Consider the following 23005-nt stretch of genomic DNA (forward strand, 5'->3'; position numbering starts at 1 on the left):
TCAATGAAAACGATGGCAAAATTGCATAAATTGGGCTTCGAATTGCTTCTGCATCCACCGTATTCTCCAGATCTGGCCCCCAGCGACTTTTTCCTGTTCTCAGACCTCAAGAGGATGCTCGCTGGACAGAAATTTTGCGCCGATGAAGAGGTAATCGCCGAAACTGAAGCCTATTTTCAGGCTAAAGACAAATCGTACTATAAAAATGGTATCGAAAAAAAAATTGTATGATCGCTATAATCGTTGTATCGCCCTCGAAGGCAACTATATTGTATAATAAAAACAAATTTTGAAAATTATCATTTCGAGCACTGGCGACATACATATGTATGTACATATATTTGTCAAACATTGTACAGAAGTATTGTAAGTATTATACAAGGCAAATAAAAATATCAATTAACATCAACAGAGACATCTATGGTCAAATTTGCAGCATTGTATACAAATCAGCGAAATTCGAGATGCTGAATGCGACTTGCGAGAAATGGGTAAATGTTGCCAATTTGTTTGACTATTTCAATGAAAATAATATGAATTGGCAAAACCTGGAGTAACATATCCAAGGTCTGGCCAGCAGCAACCGGTGGGATTAAACCCGTGACCACTAAAACCACTAATCTATGCTGCTGGTTTGGCACTTAAATTGAAATATGCTAAAAAATAAATATGAAAATACACATATTGCAAAAATTTACTCGACGTATATACATACATACATATGTACCTGCTTAAAAAAGTAGCGATGATAGTGAGTGAAGAAAGTATATTATACGCAATATATCTATATAAAGAGAGGAAAACTCTATACCGTTTTCTTTGTCCGAAGGGCAACTAAAATTAAATCTAAACAGTGATTCAACCGGAAAGCTTTTAGTGCAACTAGTACATTTTAAGTTAAAATGAACATTTTGGGACAACGCGGTCCGTACACCGAAGGAAATGGATAGCGGTATCATTAAAGAAAAAGAAAAACTTTGCACGAATAAAATGCTTTCACTTCGATTTGTCTTCCGACATCAACATTCCCGTTACTTTTTCAACATGAAAACTTTCTTTCGGCGTCAAACTTTGAACCATTATGTGATTCTAACAAAAAGAATACCCCCTTGAGAATTCCAAGCAACGTCAATTTTTTTCTTTAAAAATGTATTTAAAAAAAGTTTTTAATACCTATCACATGTACATACATACATATTTATTTATTTATTTAACGTTTTTGACCATTGTGGCATTACAGGAAGAACCTAATGCGCCACAGTGGCCTACATAATAAAAAAATAAAATAAAACATATGTATGTACGTATATGCTTTCATTGCGCTGGTACGTATGTATGTACGTACATATGCAGCCAGCTGCATGGCTCGGTGGTTGGGCTTTTGCCTAACCCCGAGAAGTCACCGGGCTCGATACCGTCAGTTGATCATTTATTCCGAGTATATTATCTGTAATGCTGCTGATCAGACTTAGATACTTTTCCAGACTCCAAGTCGATCGTTTCCTATCAGAGTTTGCCAATTTTTCTCATTTCATTGTTGAAACGGTTCCTCCATTAAATTGGCTAAAAACCACCCTACTTACTATGTCACCACTAATTGAAGTATGATTTATGTGCAATAAGATTTATGTACAAGTTTAAAATTCATAGATGTCTCGTTAATTTCGAGTTTTTCAGTGTCTCGTAACTCAGCAGCTTACATAATAAAAATGCTGCATCGTTTGTAATTGGCCAGGAAGGCGCATTGGGGTTTTACCTGTTAGGCATTCTTGATATGTATATATGTATATGTATGTAGGTATGCGATATTATTATAATTGAACGTAAATTTTGGAATTACGATAAAAACAAACAAGGATTTCGCCTACCTTTATTGCTTCCATCTGATGGCTTCCCCATGCAGGTCTCGAACCGGAAATAACAGCAAATTGGGTCCAATGAAAAGCCCTCAGCAGCGCAACGACACTTTTGGAGACCTTGCTCGACGGTGGGAGGGTTCTGGCAAAAGTCCTATAAACTCGTTTTTCACTTACTTCGGTTTCGGCACATTTCTGCAAAGAAAATGACGAGAACATATAAACTTTCGCAACTTAGAAAACGAATAAAGTGGCCGTCTCGTTAGTAAAAATTTGCTCGAAGTATATTAAATATTCGCAAAATTATAACATTATATATATATATATATATATATATATATATATATATATATATATATATATATATATATATATATATATATACATATGTATATATATATATATATATATATATATACATATGTATATATATATTTTATTAACATATTTCAGAGACTTCTCAAAATATATGTATGTATAATTAATTACATTTGGAATATCAAAATCTCTCGATATTAGTTTTTAATTTATATGTCACGTTGTTTCGATAGACGTCGCAGATTCGTCAGTGTCAATACTTCAAATTGGAAAATCGTAAATTAAAAAATACATATATTTTACTAAATTTATTCAATTTTATTTTTCATCGTGGAGAGTCTCAATGAAAAATGAAACTCTCTAAAAAAATATTTTGATCCCTTACATTAATGCAAACGCGTGTTTTCAAGCTTATTGCCTCCTTTCACGAAGAAAAGGTCTGTTTTGTATATTATATGATTCACCTGAAAAATATCCTTAAAATGTTTTCTCGATTTGATCATTCAAAGCCTTAGCAGTTCAATGTCCGAATTGGAACCAAAAAAAATTCAAGGTTGACCAACGTACGCATCATCTTAGCTAATTTCAGTCTTCAAACTATTAATTAGATGCTTAACGTCTAGTGGAAAAGTATCTTGCCTAAACTCGACTTAATACTATGTATATACATATGTAGAATAAAACAAGCCAACGTAAAATTGTGTACATGTATGTACGATACGCATGTGTATATATTTTTATATACATATCTATTGAAAACAATATGTACATATATTATATTACACGATACGTATATATATCTTTGAATTGACTTACGTAAATATTGCGCATATGTATATAATTGGGTTGATGTTGAACAAACTTTACCTCGATCGATTGATAGGTAAAGCATTTCCTGGTAGGGTGTTTTAAATACTCCAAAATGCGCAGTATTTCGAGAGATTGGAGCTCGGTTTTGTGATTCGCCCCCTTTGCTTTTCTACCAAAATTTGTTATTCTGCATAACAATGAAATTATCAAATTGATAAAATGTATCCAGAGGGCGTTTTTCGGAAACGAATTTATCGATTGAACATGAAAGAAGCGCGCAATAAGCCTCATAAATCAAATGATCGGAAAAAATAACCAATTTCGCAACGATCAAAGAAAAGATCACTTTGGTCAATATTCGCTTAGTTTAAAAATAATTCCTTTGTTGAGATATTTCATCCTGACATGAAAGGGAATAGGTATTCGTATTGAGTGACGTTTTCATAATTTACGATTTCAATCTGATGACAAATATTTTCATAAAAAAAATTCACTGCATTATTTGAAAAAACATGCAAAAATATGCAAATTAGTAGAGCGAAATTTTTATATTATTTTAAATATTAAATGAGATTGCGTTAAGAAATACATGAATGACCTTTTGACGTTGATTCAAATTGAATTTTTCTATACTAAAAACAATTAAAAATCGATTTAAAAAAGCACTCTATTCAATTAATTTCCAACAAATATTCAATAATGGCCAATCATTTCAGTTGTTTGTTTTTAAAAAGAATAGAAACTCGATTTATTTATTTTATGACAAATTATTTTTATATGGCTTAATATAATATCATATAATATTGTTGCGTGGACGTGAAGGGGGGGGGGGTTTCCAGAATCGGAGAAAGACGCAGGAAGATGGGTAGTAGCGGTTTATTCGTGTTCTCTTGGCGGCGGTCCGGGCTGGAATGAATTCCATGCCGAGAACGCCCCATATTTATACTCGCTGGACACAGTACACATACATACATATCTCAACAATCATTGGTCGATGAGTCAGACGATGCCTTTGGCCGTTGCATAGGGCTGATTCATTCGTGGAGGCCTTTTTTGGCGGGAACGAGAGATCAGGTGATCCGCGGTCGTGAACCATCAGTCCACGAGCGCCACTCACCTAATCTCTACGTTACAATATTTATATTCATGATTTTATACGTAAACAAATATAACCAGTGGCTTAAGTTAAAACATTTTAAGTCTGCTTTTAAAAAAATAGATAAATAAATCTAACTTCATATTGGTACAATTTACATATGTATATCTATAAATCTAAAAAAAATCAAGAAAATAAATTTCGAAATATTTGATCTTTACCTGTGCGCCAGCAATTTATAATTATAATTTATATATTTTTTATTATTTGTATAATTTTAATAAAAATATTTTACATAATTCGAGGATCCCAGATGTTTGGAGTGACCTTACGTGCGTATGCAAGTCAGGTACTGAAAGAGATATTATGGATGTTTTAATTTTTTTCGATAAAATGAATTAAGTGGCAGCCTTGATGACATACTATGATGCATTTTTGTTAAAAGAATACCAAAAAATCTCAAATTGTCGATTTTTTTATTTTTGTACCCAAGTTCGTCCATATATAGTGCATGTAAACCCATTTTAAACGTTAAATATTGTACGTTTCGGAAGGGAAATCGATGATCAGATGAGAGTCAATGCGCGACTCACAGGTGAGTTGCTGGCGTACGAAGTTCTGTACGTTCCATTTTCAATGCTTGTAAATTGTCCGATCGAGTTTCTTTTGTAGTATTTTATAGCTTTTGACTCACTAAAAGACCACTTAATGCTTGCCATAGCTATTAGCAATAAAACATAATATATGTAAATACGGCAAATATGTACTTCTCAAAATTTACTTTCAAATCAACTGTATTTTGTACCGAGTAATTTTGAAAATTATCTTTTTGATATATGTATGTATTTTCCGAAAGGCCATATTCAATCGTGAAAATAAGCGAATGAATTGAAGTATAGTCGAGGCTGAAAAATCTTTGCAGGGTACTGATCTGCGTTTTTCGTAAACAACTATGTAATTAAGATAAGTTTTCTCTACTCTTTTTAGGTCACTATAAATCTACAAGTCACCATTGAATACGTGACCACCTACTTTATTACTTTATTGAGATTAAACTTCAACGCGTGTCATACAAAGCAATTTACGACCGGTGGAAATTCGCACCAAAAAAAAAATAACGAACTCAACCTACGCAAAAACGTTCAAAACGAATAGAATTGAATGCTCTCGTAGATCGTGTCTGTTTTTCATAAAGTGTTCATCATAAGAAAGACGCAAATTAATCGTTTAAACTTGAATAAACTCTAACTGGTAATAAATGACATTCGAATGAAGCAAATTTTATTTTCAAGTCTCAAAATCGTAAAATAGAAACACATTTTCAAGTCATCCTTTAAATAACAGAAGTTTCAGTTTTAAATCACAGACAATAGTGTTGCAATCAACTATTGATACATGAGCAAACAAACACGTTTTAATATTTATATATACATATATATATATATATATATATATATATATATATATATATATATATATATATATATATATATATATATATATATATATATATATATATATATATATATATATATATATGTATGTAAATATTTTACAATCTCGTGCATGTCTCGAGTTGACGGCTAAAAGAGATTGAATTAAACAGAGTATGTGGAAAACATCATCAATATTTATGAGACAAGGGGGGTGAAGCAAAGTTTCATAACGTTTCGTTATTTTACGGTTCATGCACTTACCGCGAAGGAAAGCGGTCTACATTAAGAAAATTTTCTCGCAATTTCTACGTCGAAATTAATCTCGTGAGACGTATGTCAACAGCGCAGGGTCTGCTTTTAGCACTATTTACCCTTACGCACATTTCGATACGAATTTATTATGTTTTAGACTGCGTCGAAAACGAAACCGGGACTCGATTTAAAACGCGACATCGTTTAATTTCATCGGCGCAAAGGTTAAACGTGTCAGTGCTACTAAGTAAACGTCGCTGGAGAAATCCCGCAGTGAGACGAAAAAGGCCTTTAATACCCCTTTTAATTGACATTAACAGTCTTAAATATATTTTGGACTTTAACTTTTGAAAATCGACAACGGCATTAATGGAGTCGACAGACTGAAAGTAGTTCACATCTGATTCGAGAATTTAATTACAAAGGGCAGTGTAGCGATTTCCATTACTGTTGATCAAAATATAATATTCGATTTTAAAAATTGACTAATGGAAAAAATCTTCAATTAAATAAACGTAATTGAAAAAAGTTTTCACGAATTTTCTTTTTCCAATTACTAAAATTTCAAATATATTTTTTTTTAATTTCCACTGTCAATTGTTATGAATTTTTCCACCAAATTTAACATTTTCAGTGTTACCAAATTACGTTTTCAGTGACGTGTAAGAAAGTTATCTGTAATGTTTTTTCATATAAATTTAGCATGCTACCTTCACTAATGTACATGTCTATTGTCACCTAAAATGAAACCAATTACATAGGTGTAACTTTTGAAAGTAAAGCATAGAAAAAGAACAAACTTGAAAAACGATTTTTCGAAAATTGAGTTTCCCTTGATTTCGGCATTTAAATTTGAGATAATAAATTTAATATAAAAATACATAATATTTGACTAAAGATTTTAGCACAATTTCACAAGACTTATGACTCTTTTTGACAATAATTTAACTGATACCTCATTTTTACAACAATTTAATACCTAATATTAAAAAGCCTGATTAATATCCTCATCTCACCTCACACATCGCCCATCTTCCTTGCGGTCTTCTTTTCACCATTTTACATTTTTTTGGGTACCATTCAAGCACTCCCTTTGTCGACCTCATTTTCCTTTGATACCAAAATGAAAATACAAAAAGTGCTCAAAAAAAGTTTAGTCTATGTAAATAGCTCGCGAACTAAGAATATTAAAATAAAACTGCAAGTTTGTTCGTGAATTTTTCAATACGTCTCGGTCGGCATTTCGACAATTATGGCAACCATATCCAGTAGCAAACTACCCCAACTACACCTCTCATATGGACCATTTAAGTTTTTCTTTAGAATAAGAACCAGACATACATATATCTATACATCGTATATAATTTATATAAAGTATTCATATAGTATAGAAAAGCTTCATAGCTTGCGATTGGAAGACTTAAATTATTTACAAATCAATCAAAATAAAGACATAAAAAGCTTTATTTTGATTGACTTGTTCGAAATAAATTAACTAAACTAACAGCCCTATAAATTGAATAAGCCAATAGCTACGTAAATATCATATGTATATTATATTTAAGTACATAGATGACAGTCTGCCTTTTAAATATTGAAAATTTAATTTTAATTGAAAAATTATGTGCTTTGAAGTCGATCAATATTCGAAACTTAATTAACGTTTATTATTAGCCGATAAAGGAGCTTAAACTTCGAAATATTAAAATCTACATAGTTAATTTGAACCATCGTCCGGAACGATCGATGGATCTGCGACATTGTGATAACAAGGTATACAATAATATTATGTTTGAAACTCACACATTAAACAAACTCATTATACATATATCTGTAGATAAATTATAATTCAAAACAAAACTATTAAATATATACTATCTCATCTTCGAGCGGTAAAATCACAACTATTTTTCATCCACTCTATCTCAATATCGAAAGTAAACATTCACCCTCCACCATTCCACCCTATAATCAAGCTATTATCTTGTGTTGACGCCATGCTGATTTGTGAATTTCAACACAACAAACATAAACAATCTTGCCATACTTACATAAGAGATCATGGGGAGATTCCACGCGGCCGATACTAGAGCTTCGGACGAACACGTGTCGTCAGGACCTATGAAAGCCACAGCTCCTCTGTCCCTCATTTGAGTCATTGCCCTGAAAAATTATTTTTTTATTAAAATAGCACATATATTTAAGTGATGATTAGCAATTATCTGGTTGAGGTTTACCTGATTGCCAAAGCTGCCAACGAAGAGGATTTTCTTGCACGACCGACTGCAGTGTTGGTTCCTATATCGGCTGCTATGAATCTGAGTCGACGATTTGGTAATAGTTTTGGATTGCGATTCACAGCTGCCACTGCCAATGGTAGAGCTCCCAAAACCACCTAGTCAATTTGCATATGTGTTAGTCAGCATAAATGTTTTGCGATATACCTCAAGGAATCGTAGACACGTGTATATAGAAAGCTACATACATATGTAGATGACATGAACGAGAAGAAAATCCAGTTATTAATTTAAAAAATCATTCAAAATCTTGAAATCTAATTTTCGCATGATACAAAACTTCATCTATTGTAACTATGTAAATCTATAATTTGAACCTATAAACTTTAATCTATAATTTGCCTCGAGTCTTAAGACGCCCAAAAAATGTCTTCACATAATCAATATTTCATGTAGTGTTTATGTTACAGTCCAAGTGTTTACTCCAGTTCGTTTCTGAACATACTATGTACTTTGTTCATACACAAACTAGTGATTTTAGTTTAAGTGCTTTGAAAAATATTTGTAAAACTCTTTCAAAATTTTAAATGGATCATATGTAGTATATATGTACATATACACAAAGAAAACTGACATGTTATCACAACATAAGTCGGGGCATGTGATATTCATTTCTGAAACCGATAATAGAAGAAAGAATTGATGAGAATATAAAGGTCGGAAAATGGATGTCGTGGCTGACCAACATTCGGCAAAACACATTGGTTGTCGAATTGAAACACGGATAGACAAAAGTATACCTATGGTATACTTTCGGTAACTACATACATATATTGAGGTTATCGCAAGAAGAGAAGCACTGTTAGAATTTAATTAAGAAATCCTACCAAACTGCTTATGCTCAGCGAACAAATAATATGAAAAGTAATTGCTGGCATTGTGAAATTACTCCTACAGGAAAATTATACACACAAATATTACCTTTGTGTAATAATGTGTTCATAGTAAAATTTATATTAACATTGAGATTTTCTGATGTTAGGTTTTGCACCTTGTGTCCCATACATCATATATGTACATAAATAATAGTAATATTGAAACCGTATCTTCTAAATCTATGTTTACGCACAACATCACCCCCCCCCCTCCCCCCCACCCTCGCTATCATAATTTGGAAAGGTGAGCGTTTTGTAACGTGATCCAGTACCAGATAACGATTTTACGCACAAGCGGGGGAAGCGGTCGCCTCGGGCCCCCAATTGAACAGGGGCCCCAAAGAGACGCCTAGCATTTTCAATGAATTTTTATAGTTTTTCTTTAGTTCAATACGACATCATGGAAGATTTATTTTTTTTTTTTTTATCACAGTGACATTACATAATACTCTAGCGCGTCACTGTGACCAGACATAGAAGTATATTACAAATACTATATATAAGAATACAGACATACATATGTATAAGCATAACACAAATACAATATATAAGAATAACAGAGACATCTATGTTATATATGTATATATATATATATATATATATATATATATATATATATATATATATATATATATATATATATATATATATATATATATAAAATTGAATGTTTGTCTGTCTGTCTGTCTATCTGTCTCGAATAGGCTCCTAAACCACTGAACCGATTACGATGGAACTTTCAGGATTTTTTGTATGCATGTCCGGGAAAATTACCGTGGAAAAAAAAGATAAAAACATCTTAATAATAATATTCGTAATTACGATTTTACCGACCTGAAAGTATGAAGGGCTATTGTGTAGTCAAGGAAATGTGTTTGTTGGTAACCAAGACAAAAGGTTGGTTTATGACGGCACGGCGTTGAAGAGAAGTTACTCCACGACGTTGAGTTCCAACCATCACTTGGAACGGGAATGGTAACGCAACGGGAACGGGAATTGCATGCATTATTGTGGCATGGCAACGCATGCCGGGTTCAGCTATGGAGCGCTTGAGCGCATGAACTCATTCATACATATTATGTGCACGCTTAAACGAACCGTGTAAAGTATTTCTGTGAATATGTAAATACATACATTACTTTCGCCTTTTGGCGAAAGTAATACATATATTTTTTAACGAATGCTGACAACCATTGATTTAAATCATTCTTAATCAGAAATTGGTTCTAAAGATTGCAGTTTTGCAAAGTTGTGTATTTTCTATAATAAAATGTTCGTATATTTAAACATTAATCAAAGGGTGCAATTCTTTGAGACGTCCAAAAGTGAATACAAAATAATAAATTCGGTAAGTACCAACATTTTTCAATTCCCAGAAATAAGTAACGCCTCGGGGCCCGTAGCGAAGTAAATCCGCCACTAACGTGATACTTAATGAAAGCTGAGTGTATGTAGGAATATTTTAGGGAATTAATAGTCTAGAAATAATTAAGTACATATTATGAGTATCAGTATTAAGAGTACCAAATTAGAACTATAGAAACTATTCACGGGACCTGTCCCAAATACCATTCGACAAATCAGATTGAATATTGATAGAGACAGGCAACATCGAATACGTGATCAGAATTATTTCCCTCGACGAGTGAGCCAAATTGAATCGAATTTGCATACATAGATACTCCCAGATAGACGTAATAACTCAATATTAAAATTTCATATATATTATTATTAGTATTTTTTACAAAGCTTATATTTTGCTTTGTTACTTTATTTTTCCATCGCGTCTTTATTCTTAAAATTACCTTATTTCAGGATACACAAGTCGATTGACAAGGACGCGTGCCAATTGTGCGAGAAGCCGACGTAAAATTACACGAGACAGTGATTGATAAGCTTCTATGGGAACAAAACTCTCAAACGGTTCAATAAAGTAGACATTTTGTTTTGCTTACATACACATATGGGATCTAAACTTTATTTACTGAACATCTATATCTCGGACGATTATGTTGAAACGTGCGGAACGTTCAATTGTAATAAAATTAAGAAGTGCCCATCCGGTGGATGCTGACTCAGAGGCATTCGAAAAAGGATAGGTTGCGTAAGTACACCTTTCTTTTAATTGGTAATTCAGTAAAGAAAATTCTATGGAATTGTATTACGTAAGTACAAACACTGCAATACACTTATGTACAGAGAAATTTTATAATAATAGAATTGGCTTTAGGCGTTATATTGTTGTCAGGTGACGATTGTCCACAAACATTCCTAAATAATTTTAGCATCAGTCGTATTTGATGCTTGGTGGTCGACGTATATCCGATAAAAACTTATCTGGGCAAGAGTAATGGGCAAGTGCATCGTTAAAATTGCACAATGCATTCAAAACACACACACAATAAACAACATGGGATACATTTTTATAAGTAAATTGATCATTTAAGTCAGTGCTTCCCAAATTGGGGGTCACGACCCCCTGGGGGGCCGTAGGATTTCTCGCAGGGGCTTCGAAAATATTCAGTAGAAAGTAAAAATATTCATTTATGAATATTTTTCCACATTACATATTTAGGGAATGTATATATTTAAGTCTGTTAAATAAAAACATAGTATATGAAAACTTTCCAACAAAAGCTTTCTTTGTGGTCAAAAGGTATTAGTCAAGGATGCACGGAGATGTTTTCGTGTTTGAATGATTTTCTCACGAATAATGAAATATCACTGTCGACTTCAGTGAAAAATGTTATACCTGATCACATGGCCGAATCGATACTATTTTTCAAAAAATATTTCCCTAACTTGAATGAGGATGAAAGGAATAATTGGATAAGAACACCATTTGCCAAGTCCTTAAAATATGATCATATTACGTGGACAGCCCAAGAAGAGTTGATCGATATCAGATCAGATAATTTGCTTGAAGTGGAATTTAATGAAAAAAGTATTTCAGAATTTTGGTTAAGAGGCGACGGCAAAAATATCCTGCTATTGGAAAAGAAGCCCTGGTACCTCTTATTCCTTTCGCGACTACGTACCTATGCGAAACAGCATTTTCGTCATTATTCATATTAAAAAATAAGCAAAGGTCATGTCTTTCCACGGAGACTTTGGAAGATGCTTTGTGAGTTAGCATTTCTGACATTGAACCCGATATCGATTTTTTATGTAAAAACATGCGACCTCATCTATCGCATTAAATTGTTTCATGTGTATATAGTTTTTATTTAAAAAAAATGTTTTTAAGCAAGTTCCTATAATTTTGTGCTGAATATAAATGTTTATTATAATTGTAATAATTACTGCCAAATAAACCTTTAAACTAGAAATTTTTGAATTTTTTTAGGGCCAGGAATTAATTCTTTCAGATTTAGCGGGTCGTGACATGAAAGTTATTGGGAAGCACTGATTTAAGTAACATATTATTCAATTAAAATCGTAGTTTGACAGTTTTTAAAAGTGTCATGGCTAAAGAGCGGACCAACTTTGCGCCGTTCATTGTTCGTTGTTCACCGTCCTTTGTTCATTTTTATGATGAACCTTTTTTTATGCTCTCTAGCTTTGTAGTTTGCCCTGTTTCCTGAAAAAAACACGCTTCCGGTCCTACCTCTAGTCATGGCGATCGCCCGCATTATACATAACATTTCAGGGGTGGCACCATAAAATGTAAAAATTATTTTTAAATAAATGTAAAAACTACTCAATTATATTAATAACCAATTATTTAAGTTTAATTAATATAAATATCGTTCATTTTATATTATACATATTTTTGTTGAAACTATACACTACACGTTAATTTAAGAGTTCCCAAGGACAGACAAATACAAAAAAGTGGACTAATCCGCCAACTGAAAAAAGAAACGGCCACCAACGCCCAACACCACCATATACTCAAATTGTAAATGAATCTATATCAAAATAAAACTTTAATTTCGGTAATGAATATGTGATGACCCTGATTGTATTCCGTGCGTTTTAGCGTAGTTAATGGAGACGTACGCGTAATATTGAAACAATTTTTTTTATTCTTAAAAGCGCTTCTATTATTATAACATGTATCTGCTTATGTACGTATTTATGAACATACGTAGTTTTGGGATTTCGCAGATTCAAGATCAACAACCTTTAATATTGATATACATACATAGTTTGGAATATGCTGATCGACTAAACGGCTGCTTTTGGCGTATAATCACTTCGTAGATAATTAATCTTGTAAGCTTCCACATGCTTATCACGCAGTGATCAAAGCCAAGTTCGATGTATTAATTTTACGAGTCTAACTTTTACGTACATAAACGCGTGATTTACCTGCTCCATATTCAATTTGATGTACAGAACAGCCTGAAGTACCAAACTTCAACGAGGAAGCGGTTTCAGAATTAAATAGTTGAAACCACTAAAATTTTTCTCGTAACCAACCAAACATAATGTACATATGTATAATGAACGTATAAAATAAATTTTTCAAATAAAACAAATGAATTTCCATACAATAATAAATTAAAATTAAAACAAAAATGTATGACTAAAAAATATTCAAAGACAAAAGGCGAACCAAAAACCTACAGGCGAATTTTTTTTTGATATTCGGAACTTTGTGATTATTTTTTATGCAATGTATAGGCATGACACATAAACAAACTCATAAAAATTCATGATAGTGAACAAAACTACGTATATTGCAGCTGTTGCCTGACATTGCTAAACTTTGTAAATTTACTTTTATATTTTACAAAAAAGGTTCATGAAGTTGTGGATATAAAGAAAAGACTCATATATTAATACATACATATGTATCTTAACTACAGCGGCGTAGCTAGGAATTTTGGGCCCTCATGCAAAAAATGAAGATGAAATAATTCAAATTGGTTGGCGATACATACATATGTACATATTTACATTAGACTCTTGGTATAATAATTCGAAAAAAAATAATTTAACATAGCTAACCGACATTAAAAATCTTACTCGATTTAAGATTTGCAAAATTTTTCGATGAATCTTATGGATATATTTCACATCAAGTCTTTTAATTGATTTTTATGATCCGATGATCTTTATACATTTCTGAGTCGTAAATTAAATGTGAGGCAAGATAATATTAATATGTTTTTGAGCTCTTTCTCCTATTATGCTGTACATAACATTAGAATAATATAAAACTATGATTACTAAAAAAATTCAATTAAAATTGTTAAATAGAAAATGATCAGTAGCTATTAAAATAGATAAAAGATGTATTGTGAACATAATTCAGCAATAATAAAAAGCATTCAAAAATCAAAATCGAGCAAGATAATATTATACACGCACAATTATATGTCTCGAGTCTTTCTCTTACTTTCGATAAATAGATATTTTCGACAATGTTAAATTATATTGAGTCTACCAATTTTGGGGTATATGTACATATGTATATAAATAAATTTAGACCCCCTGTTTAGCTGGGCATCCATGCTTTGCATGACTTTGCTATGAGGTAGCTACGCCACTGCTTACCTATAGGATGAAAAACATACACGAATACGTATTTACATATGTAATATATTCCCAGAGCACATTATTTATTTATTTAGAATTCTATAGTCTCAAATTTTCATATATTCGTATTTTATTTACAAATTTACAGATTTTCGCTATTCAAATATTCTAATGCCTGGCAACTAAGTATAGGAAAAACAGGCATTGACTGTTACGACGGCTTGTATCTGTCCAATAAATACATAGATATTGAAAACTCGGATCCTCGAATCGAATCCTGAACTAATCCCGAAAACTAATCCGAAATCCATCCCACTAACAATATAATTAATATTGTAAAAATCATTTTCGTGTAAAAGCATAATGAAACGATTCCGGATTAAGGCTTTCAATGTAAACAATATATTATAATTAAAAAGTTTTCAAACCTTTATAACCTTTTGCAATCCTCTTTGTGTGTATAATTAACTGACTTTCAAGATTGCAAACAATGTCGTTTACTTCGAAACTCGCGTTTCACTTTCAATTATTCTCTTTTACTTATTTATACATATGTACACATGTATTCCCTTGTAATTATTTCGTAGCACTGAAATTACAAATGTAATTATTTTCTTTTCCATTAAATCATCAGATGAAATAATTTATTAAATACTTTGTCGAAATTTCAATCAATTAATAATAATTGGATGAGACTTTTGATCATGCTTATGATTATAATATTGCTAACGTTGACACCGTCCGAATCAAATAATACTTTGATTAATTAATAAACAAGTTTGTCCTAATTTTTTGGACGCGCCAAAATTGAAATTACGTCTTAATTTATGTTGAAGCCCCCATTGTTTTATATATATACATACATATTTTACGCTGATTTGATGTAAAGTTCTTAGAATCGCGGTGTTACGACGTGAATCCAATTTTGGTGACAAGCAGAACCAGCTGACTAATTCAATCTAGAGAACCTTTCTTCTAGCGAAAATCTCACGAAATTACGTTCCTCTGAAATGACCATATTGTGCCCTATATAATACTCCATGTAACTAAGTACTAACCGGTAATTTGGGTCAAAGACCTTGTGTAATCCATCAAATAATTATATGAATACGCGTAGTCATATGAAATGATAATAAAAATAATATCATTAAGTGCGAAGCACTGGTAAGCAAAGCATATAACTTCCGCCATGTAATATGTGTAATATTCCGAAAATAACGCTTCCCCCATAAAAACACCCATTGCGAGAGCGCGGCACGTTTTGTATGGGGACTATGGATTGCAATATCGAAAGTACCGATACCGGTATTTGACGGAAAATGATCCTTTGATAATACCGGGATTAAAAAATGAAATCCGATAGTATCGATTTATTTTAAATTCGTACATTTTATTTGTCGAAAACGATATCTCCATGGCTAAAAACTACGAAAACGACCGATGTGTATATATTTGCATATATCTTTGTCTATAAATTGTTCTGATTACACTGAGCAACAAAAAATCACGTTTTTGCATTACCAGAGCGGAGACTAACCAATCTTTACTAAGTTTGACCCGCTGAATTCGAATATGATATTGATTTTTGTTGGTGGGTGATCGTTTACGAGATATGAGCGTTTAAAAAAATCCGCGATTTTTACAGTTTTTTGGCCTTTGCGGTCTTTAACTCAAAATTTAGGATTGTTACGCTCAAAGTGAGTATTGGAGTCAATAGTCTTTGAGTCTTTAAAGTACTTCTAATGAATTGTCTAGCGAATTTTAAAAGTCAAAAATATATTTTTTTTTACGGATTTTTTTTCCGTGCTATTTTTCATTTATTTGGCAAATTTTTTATTTCACCACGTTTATAAGGATTGGTTTTCTATCTCAATATAGTAATGAAATATAACAATTAATAGGAAAAATATCTGACTATTGACTCCAATACTCACTTTGAGCGTAACAATCCTAAATTTTGAGTTAAAGACCGCAAAAGCCAAAAAACTGTAAAAATTTCCTATCAGAGTTTGCCAATTTTCTCTGATTTCATTGTTGAAACGGTTCCCGGTAAAAATTGGCAAAAATCCTTCCTATATACAATATGTCACCAATAATTTGTGTTTGATTAATGTGCAATAAACAAGTTTGTGTACAATTTGATGTCTCATTGATTTGCGAGTTTTTCAGTGTCTCGTAATTCAGTGACTTATATGTATAATGAATAAAAAATGCTGCAATATTTGTAATTGGCCAGGAATGCGCATTGGGATTGCCTATAAGGCCTTCCTGGTATGTGTTTTGAAAAATAAAAATAAAATATATATATATATATACAATGATGACACGACAGGGACTATTTTTATAATTAGTGTAAGGAAAAAATATATGATTTTTCTTTCAACAACAACAACTAATTCCTCAGCTGATGGTTGACTCTTCGTTTGCATCTCCAATGAGCGATGATTGGGTATTTAAGCCTAAATTGGAATTGCAAAAAAAAAAACCACTAGTTTATTAAGAAACATTATAATCCTTTACACCTGGGACGTACCTACTTTACAGTTTCGACCCCGAATATGCTGTATTGGAATATTTGGTTTTGGCGTATTTTTCAATAAACATGTTTAAACAGCAATCGGTGCTTGAGATATCGGAAGCAATGTTTTTTTTTTACTAAAAATTAATTAATCGAAAATCGGAAAGTACCGATATTACCGGTATCGTTATTTTTTTATTTTGATAATACCGGTATCGGTAATTCCGGTATTTTTTCAATCACTAATGAGGACTTTTGAGTGAAACGACGACGTTGTATTCTCGTTAATCAGTCAAACCTATCATAATCGACTCAAATAAACATCAATGGTTGAATATTAAGCGCTTATTTTTTTACATAATAAAAAATCTAAGCCATTCTCGAAATAGAGATTTAGAAAAAACTTACTTTTTAGAAATTTTTGTCGAGATAAATCGATTGGTTAGAGGCACAGGACAGAGTTTAAAATCAATGAAACGTTCAACGTTATTCAATGTTTCCATGACACGACGAAAATTTTCCACTGGTTCCATCGATGAAAATCCAAATTTCGCGTTTTTGCTCCTCCCAAATGTACCTACATACATACATACATATGTATTCCCTGAACCCAATATTTGAGCCGGTATATTTGAAAGTCCACTTTTCGTCATTTCGAAAAATATCTCGCAAAACATTAAATATAAAGTTATGCATTTAAAACTATTTAAAAATACTGGTGGCCTATAATACGATTATTCCGCTGTTCCAAGATTCTGGACTTATCGAATTATAAGAAGTGATATCAAATTCTGAATTTAGTCAAATAGAAATAGTGTTATTGGAACTGAAAATTGGACTTCCGCCACTTTCAACTATAACGGCTCATATGTATTTATGATAACTAATAATTAAAATATTAGTTTTTAATCATTATTATTAAAATTTTCCATTTTGTTAATGAGTTCTCAATGGATAAAAAATTCGCTCAATAAATCGTCAAATGAAATAAATCACATAGAGATGATTCTATGTAGCTTAATAATATTTCATGACATGATGAAATTTAGTCGCGTATTTGACGAATATCAAAACGTCACTAGCAGCGAATCTCCATAATGTGAAATTTGAATATTCATTTTAATTTTATTTTGTTTAATTTGTTTAGTGACTGTTGTTGTGATTTCGTTACATGAGCCGCTATATTTGAAAGTGGCAAAAGTGAACTTTTCTTTATTTCGAGAAATGTTTCGCACAACATTAAATACAATGTTTTACATTTAACTATATTTGAAAATACTAGTGGCTATTAATACGTTTATTCTGCTATTCAAAAATTCTGGACATATCGAATTAAAATAAGTGATAGCAATTTGTAAATTAAGTCAAACAGAAATAATATTTTCGGAACTGAAAATTGGACTTTCACTTGAAAATTGCCACTTTCAAACATAACGGCTCAAATATTACGAAGAAATCAATGTCTAATATTTTAATAATATATTGCGAAATAATTGAGTCGATTTTGGTTATAAATTTACTGTTCTATTATACATACAAGTATTCAGTACATATGTAATTTCAAACAATCTAAGTAGGGAGTAAGGGTGAGAAATTTCAATAAATAATGAATGAAATGAACATAAATTATTTTAAGCTAAGTGATCTTCGACAGTTGAAGGACAGGTTTAAGGTAGTGATCTTCGATGTACGTATGTATGTACATACATACTCCCTTGTGCTTTCGTAGCTCTTAAATGACAAATGTAATTATTTTCGTTTCCATTAAATCATCGGATGAAATAATTTATGAAACAGTTCGTCGAAATTTCAATCAATTAATAATAATTGGATGAGACTTTTGATCATGCTCATGATTATAAAACAGAAATAGTGTTTTCGGAACTGCAAATTGGACTGGAATCGACACGAGACAATTTTTCTGATATTTATCATACATTACATTATTTCTAATTTAATTATTTGTTAATAGAAACATTCATCTTTAAAAATATATAAAAATAACGAGACCCTTGGAAAATTTTCATACTTCAATATTGGCTCTAGGTCAAAAAAAGGTCGAGTAGTGTGATATTATTTATATGACACATGTCAGAGACCGTAAAGAGGATCTCAGGACATGGTTATAGTACGTCAACTTCCTTTTTCGAAATAGCAAACTTCTCTCTTAAAAAGCCAAGTTTATTTTAATGTCGATAAATCCTTCTGCTTCTATGCTATAATCCCGAAATTCGATTTTCAATGAAAGACAAATTCCGTAATCGCAAATTTTAATGAAAATTTTTGGAGTGAAAACTTGTCATAAAAGATTATCGTTTAACATAATCGCAATACTGCATGGCTTTCGTTAAGTGTATCGTTCATTTACATGACAGTGAAATAAAGTTTTATTTAGACATTAATAGGCAAGAATCCCAAATCTGTGTAATTTTTATACGAACTTTTTGGAATATATTTTAATATATGAATATATTTTAATTTTGGATCAACAGCACGTTTGATTTTAAATGAAATACCAGATAGGATTCTGGTGAAATTTAAATAATATTTGGACCTTTCTAAAAACTTCATCTAAATAGTTTAACTATTCGATATTCGATATTCAAATATACAAGTCGAATATTTGGTGGCCCTACAGACAACCAATTGGATTTGTAAACTAAACATATTGAAATAATATATGTACATATGTATAAATGATGAGTATGAAAATAATATGTACATATTGTATGTATGTACATATGTATGTTTGTAAGCGTAAAAATACCTGTTGCAGATAAATTCTTTATTCACTACGCATTTATATATAGTCATTACATTAACTTAATACAGCTTATAGTGTAAATAAAAAATAGCCAATTATTTTTTTGCCTGGAATATATGACGGCAGGCTTAAAGTGTGTAAGTAAATAATCCACCGTTATTTTTAGCCCGACACAAATTTTTCCATCTCAATTTACGGCATAAACCATCCCCCTAAGTTTGTTATAGTACTTTTTTTATATATGTGGGACTAAAAATATATAATAAATTACATATGTATGTATATGTATTAAAAAAATATATACATACAAATGTATGTGTAATAAATGAAGTTTTTTTTTAAGATTTTATTCTCAAAGTCATACATACATCTAAGAGTCTCATTTACATCGTTGAAACGTCGAATAATCAAAACCAAGGAAAAGAGAAAAAAGTAGATAAAATCCAGGGAAAATTATTTCTTCAATTAAGGTATTATGACTCTGTTAAAATTATTAGTAATTAAATTTCACCTTGTGGATTTTTAATTTTGAAAAATATCAGACCCATTTGCGTGGATGATTATAATCACAAATAAAAAAGCTCGATTTAATCAAAAATTTGATTAAAACGCTTCAAAACTTATTCACATCCAATACAATAATTTTCATTTTGAAAATCTTCATAAAACAACAAATTAGAGATGCCCGTTTTATTATTTTTAAAGCTTTACAAATTTTCAATGTAATAATATCTTTCTCAGGGGAATAAACGAATCGTAATTAGCAATGTACATATTATGTAGATATACATACATATATAATGTATGGATTTTTCTCAGGAATTTATAACATAGTACAATACAAAGAGTTCCTGCTGTTCTATTCAACGTTAGATCCATTACATTTCTTTTTTTTTTATCATACTTATCTCATAAACATCATGCGAAAGAAAATTGAAGTACTTATTATTTATTTTAATAGGCTCGATTTAATAACATCAACATTACATGTTGATGTTATTGGATCGATTGAATATTATGTATGTTATTATATTTCAATAATATCGGAAGTACGAAAATTCTAACATACTGGTATTAGCTTTTCGAAAAAAATTCATTCATTTTGATTATATTTACAACCAATATTTTAATCATTTTTACACCTGGTATGAATATTATCTCAGGCACAAAAATCATCTCAATATACAAAGTTTAGCAGATATATTTACATATGAATAGAAACAGCCACAGCGTAGTGCACTGGTAAAGATATTGTACATATACTAGTATAGAAGTCGTGGGTTCAAGTCCCAACCAAAATATGTTGCTTGCGAAATCTCGTGGTAATAAAAGAAAACAGATGATTGTCTCCTTTTAGAATTTTCCGATTTTTCTAGCTCAATTGCTGTGACGGATCCAATAAATTGGTATCCTCCTCCTCAGTTTCTTGCAAATTCGAGCTACTATTAGCATCTTAAATTTGTTGAATCTAATAAAAATATGCTACTTACATAATATATTTCACCCAAATTTACTGTGTATCAAAAATTTTCTTGATTGTCCATAGATGTCTCTATTGTATTCTATGAACCGTTATGTTTGGAAAATTATTAACTTGTGTATAGAAATAATCTAACCATATGTGTCGCCTTGTAGTAATTCCTGTCATGGCACATATGATGTATGTGTGTAATAACAATAAAAAAAATATATAAATTATTCATCTTACCTGAGTTTGTCCGTATGCTCCTAAAAACCCAATAGTAATAGTGTCGTTAAAGTCGTGCAGTCCAACACCGGTGAGATACTCGTATAGAAAGCTATAGTCCTCCTGTCCTTCCTGATGGGGTTCTTTATAGAGATTTAACGCAATGATGTCGTATCCTTCTTCATCACCAGATGTATTCGTCTCGTTGGATGATACGTAAAAGCTATCGTTTCCAGAGCCGTTATTTCCATCTTCGTTACGACTGCCCAGCATAATGGGACAAGTCCTGTTAATGGCATGAGGAGCACCAGTGATACCGTTAATGCATACCAATGTCAATATAAACTGATAAACCAGGTTATTCTTCCGACACACCACCGCCACGAATGGATATCTGCTCCTTTTGCCGTCCATCATTGGATCACTCATGGCTATTATTTTGATCACTTTAATCGTCTTTTTCATTATCGATCCGTTCGCACTCACCCCTGAAATTATAGATCAATGTTATATGGTAATATCAAATGGAAGCGTTTATGTTTATATACACTAAAACGAGGTGGATTTATGGCACATGATTTATGTATGTGTATATTGACGAAAACTGTTTTGTGATAAAAGGTATCGGTTAACGAGCAAAATTCGAATGTACTACATATATTCCTTTTGTTTTGAAACGAAATTTTGGAGAGTTACTCCGTATGATTTTCAGAATGAAGCTGAATATATTTTGTATATTTAAAATATTTCTTCACTCGGAAAGCTTGAAGAAAAATGTTTTTTTAATTACTCCATATTATTTCATTTCTCTATGGCAATTATAGCGACGTTCATTTGTTTTGTTTATTAAAAAACTTTTAAAGTAATTCGATTGTTTCCGTAATTGCCTTCATTGCGCTAATTAAATTTAAAATTGAGTCTACTCAAAAAATACTGTTTCGCAATTATAATGTTATCTTACTTAAAGAACATCTCTACAAAATGTGTATGTTCATGATTAATTTTAATCTGAGATCATGTTGATACGTTTATGAATAGACTTAAGGCCAAAAATTGATTGAAATCAACAGGTTGATTTCAATTTCAATTTCAAATTTGTAAGCCCACTTGGGGTAGGATATGATTGATTGATGACAGTATTATTCTGTTATTATTATTCTAAAAAATCTTTCTATTATCTAAAGGTTTTATATACTTGTAACACAGCGTTCTGATACTTCAGTTCTCAAAAATACGTCTTGTATGTAATTATAACCAATAATTTACAAACACACATACGATTACCACGCAAAAGTTTTAGTTTTTACATGTTGATGCCTGGTGATAGAGAACGGACGTTAAAATAGATATTTATAAATATATATATATATATATATATATATATATATATATATATATATATAGTATGTATATACATATGTATTTACAGAGGATATTATCAAAGTTCAACAAAATGTAATTTAATTAACAAAGTGAAAATGTTATCAAATCCTACTTAAAACATTTGGTAAACGAGCCATTGAAGTCTCTTTTAAAAGCAATTATGTATGTTGATTTTTAATGGAAATGTCTAGTATAATGTAACATTAAACCATGAAAATTTGCAAAA

General features: G+C 31.2%; 1 protein-coding gene across 1 annotated transcript in view; it reads right to left on the reverse strand.

The window, feature by feature from the left end:
* Positions 1–21825, reverse strand: part of LOC143919212 (guanylate cyclase 32E-like) — a 63788-nt gene extending 41963 nt beyond the window's left edge. The window contains exons 1-4 of the mRNA XM_077441424.1: positions 21418–21825; positions 8006–8163; positions 7820–7931; positions 1869–2051 (exon numbers count right to left, since the gene is read on the reverse strand). Of these exons, the coding sequence (XP_077297550.1) occupies positions 1869–2051; positions 7820–7931; positions 8006–8163; positions 21418–21825 (861 nt within the window). The remainder of the gene's footprint in view (positions 1–1868; positions 2052–7819; positions 7932–8005; positions 8164–21417) is intronic.
* Between the last annotated feature and the right edge of the window lie 1180 nt (positions 21826–23005).

This window comes from Arctopsyche grandis, chromosome 11 (genome assembly GCF_051622035.1).
Source record: "Arctopsyche grandis isolate Sample6627 chromosome 11, ASM5162203v2, whole genome shotgun sequence".
NCBI classification, from domain to species: Eukaryota; Metazoa; Arthropoda; class Insecta; order Trichoptera; family Hydropsychidae; genus Arctopsyche; species Arctopsyche grandis.